We start from the raw sequence: 10,515 nt of genomic DNA, 5'->3' as shown, positions 1-10,515 counted from the left end.
GTAGTCACAGCTGAGAGACTTAATGTTAGTTTCATGAAAATGAATATCAGTGACTTTGATCTTACTCTTAACTTCCGTCACAGAAAATATTGACTTTCTGACGTGTTGCAGTCGGATCATTTAATATCTGCGTTAAGGGTATGCTCATTCAAAAAGTGACTTGTATGGTTTTGACCCATATTTGAATATCAATATAACTTAAAAACAATGAACTCAGCAGAGAGATATTTAAAAATGATAGATTTTATTAATCGGATGACATCAATGGATATTGCTAATGACATGTTTATTGAATTTACACAAGGCATTAAAACACGATCACAGATAAGTACAAAGTTTGGATTTCAATGATAACATATGGCTGTCGTGAGAACAAATTTCAGTTCATGTAAATAGTGTTGTAGTTGTCATCTTCATAATTTACATACACATCATATACTCGCTGTGATAAAATATTTTGAAAGTAGCACTCAAATCACAGACGAAGTTGTATTTGTTTTATGAATGATGCCACTTCATTATCAAATTTTCCCAGTCTCTCCCGAGTTAAATGGTGATATTCTCGTAACTGGTTTAATGCAGTAGAAATGTTATATATATTATAAATAATATTATGCTTTCAGCATATTGCACCTAGCGAAAATATTGAAATTTCTACTGTAAATTCTTCTAATTTTCTCATGTTCATAAATGCTCCGATCCGAGGTATGTAGTGCTGTTTAAACATTGATAATATAGTATGATGTTACTCCAACAGTACTCGGGTATACCTACACCTATGGCATCATCTTGTTAAAGTCTCCAGGAATTATTTATCATTATAGTAAATTCTGAAAGAATAATTAAAATTCATAAAGCTAAAATGTAAAAAAAGTCTTGCATAATTATGTATAGATATGTATATATAGATACGACTGAACTTGTTACACATTTGATTTTGTTTGTCAAATTAAGTCTTATAACTTGTACCTAAACTAGTGTTGGTTTCATAGAAATGATTTTTTAGGAATGCATGTATTTAAATAGGCACACTCTTAATGATTTTCATCTCACCTAATGCAATGTATAAAATATATATATAGAAAAATGTAAAACTTTATGGAATACGGGTTTACACTGTATATTAAAAATGTGATCATGGACAAATTGCTTTCACATTAAATAAGATTAAACAGCACTATCTGTGGTAGATATATACATTAAAGCATTAGTGCAAAATTTAACACTTTCATTAAATTGATGAGATCTACAATTTTTTTTTTAAATCAAACCAAAACTTCAATATAAACCTGTCTACCCCTTACATCAACAATAAAAAATCTACCCCTTACATCGATAAAAAAAGTGTATACCCCTTACATCAACAAAAAATGTGTATACCCCTTACATCAACAAAAAAATGTGTATACCCCTTACATCAATGAAAAACATGTTAATATTTGTGTTATTTTCGCCCATACTTTTGAGTTAGAGGATCATAATTATAACTTACCCTGGTAACTAGTAATTTAACTTGTTACTGGAATGTTTCTTCATGTGATTAGTATCTCACATAAAAAGATATATAATAATTGTATACAGTAATTAGTAAACATTTTAATAAGTCATTAACACATTCATACAAATTCAACCCGATCTTCACATCACCTCGTACCAGCATCCATACCTGTAATTATATACCCCAAACTAAGTAAAGGCGGGGTACATAGGTACTGATTTGTCTACATCTATTCTTTAGATTGACAGCACTTGTATTGTATGCAGCACTCACAGATTTATATAATAATTCACTGAATTATTACAAAAATAAAATGGAGTCGTTCTCCATCAAACATCACTCTTTCACAATACATTCAACCTTTAACAACTACTATTAATAGTTAAGAAAAATATTCTACTCCTTTTTTTTATAAAAATGAACATTTAAATGAATTATGTAAACTGATATATTCATCACCTTATACACAATGTTAACCATTCTCTCACTTCCACATTCTGACAGCTGTCATTTACACTAGTGCATAGTTATCAGATCATTACATAGTATAGAATACACACACAGGGCATCGAGTGTATGACATTGTGTGGACGTATGTACATGTGACTCGAGTGGGCATATGTATGTGTGACTCGAGTGGGCATATGTATGTGTGACTCGAGTGGGCATATGTATGTGTGACTCGAGTGGGCATATGTATGTGTGACTCGAGTGGGCATATGTATGTGTGACTCGAGTGGGCATATGTACGTGTGACTCGAGTGGGCATATGTACGTGTGACTCGAGTGGGCATATGTACATGTGACTCGAGTGGGCATATGTACATGTGACTCGAGTGGGCATATGTATGTGTGACTCAAGTGGGCATATGTACATGTGACTCGAGTGGGCATATGTACATGTGACTCGAGTGGACATGTATGTGTGACTCGAGTGGGCATATGTATGTGTGACTCAAGTGGGCATATGTATGTGTGACTCGAGTGGGCATCTGCACATGTGACTCAAGTGGGCATATGTACATGTGACTCCAATGGGCATATGTATGTGTGAATCGAGTGGGCATCTGCACATGTGACTCCAATGGGCATATGTACATGTGACTCGAGTGGGCATATGTATGTGTGACTCGAGTGGGCATATGTACATGTGACTCCAATGGGCATATGTATGTGTGACTCGAGTGGGCATATGTACATGTGACTCCAATGGGCATATGTACATGTGACTCGAGTGGGCATATGTATGTGTGACTCAAGTGGGCATATGTACATGTGACTCAAGTGGACATATGTACGTGTGACTCAAGTGGGCATATGTACGTGTGACTCAAGTGGGCATGTGTACATGTGACTCAAGTGGACATATGTACATTTGACTCAAGTGGACATATGTACATGTGACTCAAGTGGACATATGTACATGTGACTCAAGTGGACATATGTACATGTGACTCAAGTGGACATATGTACGTGTGACTCAAGTGGACATATGTACGTGTGACTCAAGTGGACATATGTACATGTGACTCAAGTGGACATATGTACATTTGACTCAAGTGGACATACGTACATGTGACTCAAGTGGGCATATGTACATGTGACTCAAGTGGACATATGTACGTGTGACTCAAGTGGGCATATGTATGTGTGACTCAAGTGGACATATGTACATGTGACTCAAGTGGACATATGTACGTGTGACTCAAGTGGACATACGTACATGTGACTCAAGTGGGCATATGTATATGTACGTGTGACTCAAGTGGACATATGTACATGTGACTCAAGTGGACATATGTACGTGTGACTCAAGTGGACATACGTACATGTGACTCAAGTGGGCATATGTATATGTACGTGTGACTCAAGTGGACATATGTACATGTGACTCAAGTGGACATATGTATATGTACATGTGACTCAAGTGGACATATGTACATGTGACTCAAGTGGGCATATGTACATGTGACTCAAGTGGGCATATGTACATGTGACTCAAGTGGACATATGTACGTGTGACTCAAGTGGACATATGTACATGTGACTCAAGTGGACATATGTACATGTGGCTCAAGTGGACATATGTACGTGTGACTCAAGTGGACGTATGTACATGTGACTCAAGTGGACATATGTATATGTACATGTGACTCAAGTGGACATATGTATATGTACATGTGACTCAAGTGGACATATGTATATGTACATGTGACTCAAGTGGACATATGTACGTGTGACTCAAGTGGACATATGTATATGTACATGTGACTCAAGTGGACATATGTACATGTGACTCAAGTGGGCATATGTACATGTGACTCAAGTGGACATATGTACGTGTGACTCAAGTGGACATATGTACGTGTGACTCAAGTGGATGTATGTATGTGTGACTCGAGTGGGCATATGTATATGTACGTGTGACTCAAGTGGACATATGTACATGTGACTCAAGTGGACGTATGTACGTGTGACTCAAGTGGACATATGTACATGTGACTCAAGTGGACATATGTACGTGTGACTCAAGTGGACATATGTACGTGTGACTCAAGTGGATGTATGTATGTGTGACTCGAGTGGGCATATGTATATGTACGTGTGACTCAAGTGGACGTATGTACGTGTGACTCAAGTGGGCATATGTACATATGGTATTTGCTGTATGTTTTATATCCACATGACATTGGAATTATGTTCTAGTGATGACAGGAATGTCAGATGTACATACATGATGTTGCCATGTTTACAGCTGGAATTTCTATAGAATCACAAGGGTTTCATCACAAATGTAAATTTCTTATTTCAGCACTTATTTCTGTAACAATAATGTCACTATGGCGATACATAAAATGTAGACAAACGACGAGGAGTTGATGGCTGCCGAGGCACGAATCTCTGTTAGTGTTGGGTCGACATACACCATACCACCTGAAACAGGACAAACCATCCGTTAGTCTGATGATACTGGAAACTGATATCAGACACAGAACTAATCTCTCATCTTTGGATAATTGCAGATGATACTTATGGAAAGACATGACAATGTGTACATGAACCACTAAAGGGAGATAACTCATACATTATCTTAAAATGATAATTATCCAAATTGCAATAAAACACATTATTTTCAGAGGGTTCTAGTATTTTAAGATCAGTTGAAAGAAAGTTAGGAAATTAAATTTATGCAGAGTGTTTAAGTTCATAAACAAAAATTCACATCTCAAAAAATAATTTGTCATTCAGCATAAAGGACCAATATAAAACATGTCAGAAAATAAGTTATTCCTTTTTTCAAAATTGTGAAATTTTAATGTAGATCTTTAAAAACAGTTAGTTATGTTTATTATCTATCTGTTTGGAGGGGTGACATCATCTACCATCCAAAATTAAATATTCAATTATTCTACTGAGAGTGAAAATGAAAAAAAATCTCCAAAAATCAAACGCTTGTTGGAATGTTTTTCAGAAATTTAATTATTCTTACCTAAAGTGAAGAAGACTGTGGGTGATTTTTTACCAGCACCCCCTCCGCTGTACCCAGCAATTCTCACAGCGTACACAATGTTTTTCTTAAGCCCCTGGAGAATGTATTCTGTAGGTTTCCTGTCAACTCTGACCTCTGTAGCGGTTCGGAAATTCTCATTGGCTTGCCAATAGTATACCTATAATAGGAATGATAGGTACAGATTACAGGTTACTAGGGTACACCTCAGTATCCATGTTAGATTGATCAAGTCATTGTAAAAGAGAAACTTTATCTGTTTTGTGAAACAGTTTTGTGAAACAGTTATATTCAAATTAAACATTATTATTGCCAAGTCATAATCAGTTGGATTGTGAAAAAAAAATTGAGATATCCAAAGTATTCGAAATAACTCAGTACATTTTATGTAGAATTTTACTGTTGGAACTGAATTTTTACTGAGTTAAGCAGGATCTTTGAGGTAACATGTAGCACTAAAGGGAGATAACTCATGCATTATCTTAAAATGATAGTTATCCAAATTGCAATAAAACACATCATGATTATTTGTCATATATTAATCATTCCAGGTGAAAAAAAAACCTGATCTAGGAAATGAACACCAGTCACACAGGTGAAAGTCATGTGTGTTATTACTCTACCACCTGCCAACTTTTTTCACCTTTAAACAATCAAGTGTTGTAGATTTGGAATCTCCTAATTAAAAGACAGATGTTTTAAAACTTACCATATATCCTCGGAGGGTGTCCTCAGATACTGAGGTACTGATACCTCTCCAGGTGATCTTGACAGCCTCGGCCCCCTGTGAATGGACATGAGTCTCCTGGGGGTACAGGAATGGCGCTGGGGAAAGAAAGGTCATACAGTGTAATATGAGGGGAAAAGTTTAAATGACTGGGACCCGAACTCAGGACCTCTGAACCCCAGACAGACCATCTGAGCTACCTGGCCACCAATTCCGTTCAGCCAAGTTCCAGTAAGGTCATACAGTGTAATATGAGGGGGGGGGGGGGGGGGGATTTGAATGACTGGGACTCGAACCCAGGACCTCTGAACCCTAGACAGACACTATACTCGTCTGAGCTACCTGGCTACCAATTCTGTTCTGCCCAGTTCCAGTAAGGTAAGTACTGAGTATGTTAAAACAGCAAAAGTATTGGCTGAACACCATACATTGTATACCATATTTATCCTGTAAAAGGCCCAGTGGGCCAGCACATGAACTTTGATTCAAAGTTGGGGGTGGGCTTATTGAAAGACAATGAAACAGCTTTTAACTGTTAGCAATTTCACTCGACTGTAATTATAAGACATACGATGTGTATATAAACTATTAAACAACAATTGGCATTAAACAAGTTATATAAGTTTATATCAATAACTCATGATGGCCGGATGGAAGCACATGAGAGGTCTTAGTGTGGGAGGAGATCAGAGTACCCGCGGTCGGGCAGATGACCCCTGTACCTTTTCACGTCTGATCTGGGAATTGAACCCCTGCCGCCTGGGTGAAAGATGTTACCATTGTGCCACATGACCCCTTAATAGACAAGGGTGAGCTTTGGCCCGAGTTTCCTCTGGCGCTGACACCAGACATGGTGTCATTGCCAGAGGAAACTCGGGCTAAGGTGAGCTTGTGACATGTACTAGGCATGGCATATTGCCATATAATTATGGTGTGTGATAATCTTTCAGCAGGGTTATACAGGAAACTCATATTGTAGAAGTCGGTTGATTATTTTACAAAACCAGGCGATGTGATATTCATATGTAACAGGAGAAGGAGAAAATGTAGCAGCCAGACCGGGGTTTGAACCCAGGACCCTCCGAACGAACACTCCACCACTGAGCTACCTGGTTGCTGATGATCGACCCAGTCCAGTTCCGCTACATATATATCTTGTACAATAATGAGTCCATTAAAAGTCTACTAAACAGCACAATGTATTTATAAACGACAATTTACCTGGATTTTTCGTCTCCTGTGTGTATTTCTCACTGAGGGGGCCCAGCCCAGCAGTGTTGTATACTTGTACGTCAAACCAGAAATAGCTGTCTGCCGCTAGACCAATCACAAGGCCCGTATCTCGTTGTCCCTGGTAACGTATAAACTGTTTCAGGGGTGGATCCTCATTGTTATTTGCCCAGTAGTTGATCTGTAGAGATAAATTATAGTGTTTATTAATCACAATTACATGTAAATTAATTATATTAATCATAATTGATAAGTTTATTGACAATTTGTTAAAGGGATATGGTCATTATTGTAAAAGGAATTAAATGTTATATCTTCAGCACCAAAGTCTGTCTGTCGCTGTCTCTTTCCTGTTTGTCTGTCTTTCCTCCTCCATCTGTTTTTCTGTCCATACTCACTCATACTTATGGGGTACATTCACGATTCATTCCATAAAAAGAATCTTTTTTGACAATAGGAGATAAGTTAATTATTCCCATGCTTCCTCATTAGACCTCTCTGCACGTGTAATTTTTGCGATGGAATGAACAGTGATAAAAGCTATATATGCTTCAGGTAATTTCAAATCAAAATTCTGAATGACTTGTGGGTTGCACCTCACAAGTTAATGGACAAAAGGCTACACTCTACAAGTCAGTATTAGCCATGCATCCATTTGTCTGTCCATACATCCATCCATCTCACTGTCTTAAACTATTATTTGAATGTACATTGTATATTGAATTTTTTTTTCTCAGTTGAAGATGAGATGATAAGTAACATGAAGTGTTGGTGTCCAGTAAGACAAGTACGGAGAAATAGCAGGAAAAAGCTACTCCTCTAGAATGGCTTGTCTCTATGTTCCATGTTACTCACCTGGTAACCTCTAACAAGGCCTTTCATGGCTATTCTGGTATTGGCGACCTGTGTCCAGTAAACTTCCATGGCTGTGGAGTTGAAGCCTTCAGCATTGACCTTCTCTGGAGCAGCAGCAGGTACTACAATGTCAAGGTCACAGAGTATTTAATTATATGCACAAAAACGTAAGTAACATTAAAAGTAACTTTCACAGTGATAAATAATTCAAGAAAAAAAATGCATACTGTATTTATCTGCAAATAATTAACCCCTGCCCACAAATATTACCCCCCCCCCCCATTTCTGCGGAATCCTCCATTTGAAATAGCAAGCTCTCCAAACTTTAATATTAAACTTTTACATAAGTGGAAAATAGTTCTTGACCCTCAAATATAAGTTTAAATGAGTTTGGATTCAATAACTTACATCCTTCTGCAGAATAGATTATGACCTCGGTAGAGTTAGGTCCCTTCCCATAGTCATTGAATGCCTGAACTTTGACCTCATACTTCATGTAAAAGTTTGTGTCACCAACTTGATGGGTATACCTTGTTGTATTCACATTGGAAATTTCTTTCTGAAAAACAAGAGAAAATATTTATAGTGGGGCAAATCAGTTTCGCGCAAATGGCCGAGAGATTCTTAAAAGAAAATCTTGGATTATTCAATATGGTTTTAACTAATGGGTGTTAGGTCGTAACAGTTGTGTAATTTTCCATTTTTTTTTCTTTACATTTTTTTAAGAAAACTGAGAAAACCAGAAGATGCATTAATTACTGTTCAAAGTAAAGTCAAAATGGCCACCTACCATACTCCACTGGCGATTTGGGTCATTGGAATATGCTCGCCAATACACGATATATCTCACATTCGGACCTCCACGGTAAACACGGGCGAGTATCTAAGGGAGATAACATACAATTGAAGTTATATGCTGTAACGACACAAAACATCACTAGGTGTTATAAAAAGAATATAAAAGAAAATATAATTTATTCATTAGAAAATCAGGCAGGAAACAACCAAGTTAACAGCTCAGATTAAAAAAAGAAAAACATCTCAAAAACTACCTGACTTACCTCCCACACCATAATGAGATCACCCACACGTCCTGACTAAATTTCCCTCCAGATCACAGTGAGATCACCCACATGTCCTGACTTACAATGTACCTTCCAGATCATAATGAGATCATCTAATCATCCTGTCTTACCTTCCAGGTCATAGTGAGATCACCCACACATCCTGACTTACCCTCCAGATCATAATCAGATCACCCAATCATCCTGAATTACCCTCCAGGTTATAGTTATATCACCCACACATCCTGAATTACCCTCCAGGTTATAGTGATATCACCCACACATCCTGACTTACCCTCCAGATCATAGTGAGATCACCCACACATCCTGACTTACCTTCCAGATCAAAGTGAGATCACCCACACATCCTGACTTACCCTCCAGATCATAGTGAGATCACCAACACATCCTGACTTACCCTCCAGGTAATGTTGAGATCACCAACACATCCTGACTTACCTTCCAGATCAAAGTGAGATCACCCACACATCCTGACTTACCCTCCAGATCATAGTGCGATCACCCACACATCCTGACTTACGTCCAGGTAATGTTGATTTGACTTACCCTCCAGGTCATGGTGAGATCACCCACACATCCTGACTTACCCTCCAGGTCATGGTGAGATCACCCACACTACCACCTCCTCCATTGACACTTGAAGGGGCTCTAGACGGGGGAGCAGGTTTGGTCTGGTAAACCTCTGTGAATTAGAGTAATCACCCTTATTATTCTGTAGAATATTTAACAACAAGAGTTACATTAACGGCAGGGTGAAAAAATATATGCCCATCCCATGGCCAAAAGAAATACATGAAAACAAATAATGAAATGTAGGACTTCTTGGGTGATTGTCTTATCTAATATAAGGTTTAGTTCCTTGTCAAGAAATAATGGTTGAAAAAAGAAGGTGAGGATCTACAGGGATAAACATGGAAAGGCAATAACTCTTGTAAAATTAGTTCAATCAAATTGTCATTCAGGAAAACACAACTATATATCATGATCATAAAGCCTGCTAAGTTTCAAAGATATCGGTTGAAAAACGTAGGAGGATACTGGACAAAAATCAAATACTGAAATAAAACAAGGGCAATAACTCTTGTAAAAACAGCCAAATCAAAAATAGCTTTTCAGGGAAACATAACTACATAAATAATTATAAAACTTTCAAAGAGATTTGCTGAAAGATGTAGAAGATCTCCAGACAAACAAAAAGTTGTGCACCAGTGCGGTCATATAATAATCCTGTAAAATTTTGACAGGCATATGAACACGACACAGAATATTTTCATATTTTATTTTATTTCATATCTTAAAAAGTCCACACTGAAAATAGATATTTGTGGACCCGATTTAAATCAAACAGCTTGCCACAAGTTAGTTTGAGGTGGCTTATGTATGATGACTCACGAGAAGGTTTGCTGTAGATTCCAATGCCATACGCGTTGGCAGCTTGCACCCTGAAACGGTAGCCATTGCCGGGGTCCAGACCAGAGACCAAGATATTCCTCATATCACGTGAGTTCCCCTCAATAACAGTCTCAATATCTGACACTCCTACAAAGAAACACTCACATTTTTTTTATTGTTTCAAACTATTTTATACATTTCCACTCAAAATACAAGGTTA

General features: G+C 37.6%; 1 protein-coding gene across 1 annotated transcript in view; it reads right to left on the bottom strand.

The window, feature by feature from the left end:
• Positions 1–3,915: 3,915 nt before the first annotated feature.
• Positions 3,916–10,515, bottom strand: part of LOC117322300 (contactin-like) — a 37,706-nt gene continuing 31,106 nt past the window's right edge. The window contains exons 18-26 of the mRNA XM_033877131.1: positions 10,296–10,442; positions 9,491–9,585; positions 8,609–8,701; positions 8,227–8,377; positions 7,819–7,940; positions 6,955–7,144; positions 5,716–5,831; positions 4,989–5,166; positions 3,916–4,432 (exon numbers count right to left, since the gene is read on the bottom strand). Coding sequence (XP_033733022.1) covers positions 4,314–4,432; positions 4,989–5,166; positions 5,716–5,831; positions 6,955–7,144; positions 7,819–7,940; positions 8,227–8,377; positions 8,609–8,701; positions 9,491–9,585; positions 10,296–10,442 — 1,211 coding nt within the window. The 3' untranslated portion in view covers positions 3,916–4,313. The remainder of the gene's footprint in view (positions 4,433–4,988; positions 5,167–5,715; positions 5,832–6,954; positions 7,145–7,818; positions 7,941–8,226; positions 8,378–8,608; positions 8,702–9,490; positions 9,586–10,295; positions 10,443–10,515) is intronic.

The sequence above is a fragment of the Pecten maximus genome, chromosome 2, assembly GCF_902652985.1.
Source record: "Pecten maximus chromosome 2, xPecMax1.1, whole genome shotgun sequence".
Classification (NCBI taxonomy): domain Eukaryota; kingdom Metazoa; phylum Mollusca; class Bivalvia; order Pectinida; family Pectinidae; genus Pecten; species Pecten maximus.
Note: the sequence above shows the minus strand (reverse complement) of the source record. Positions and strands in the feature narration are given on the sequence as shown.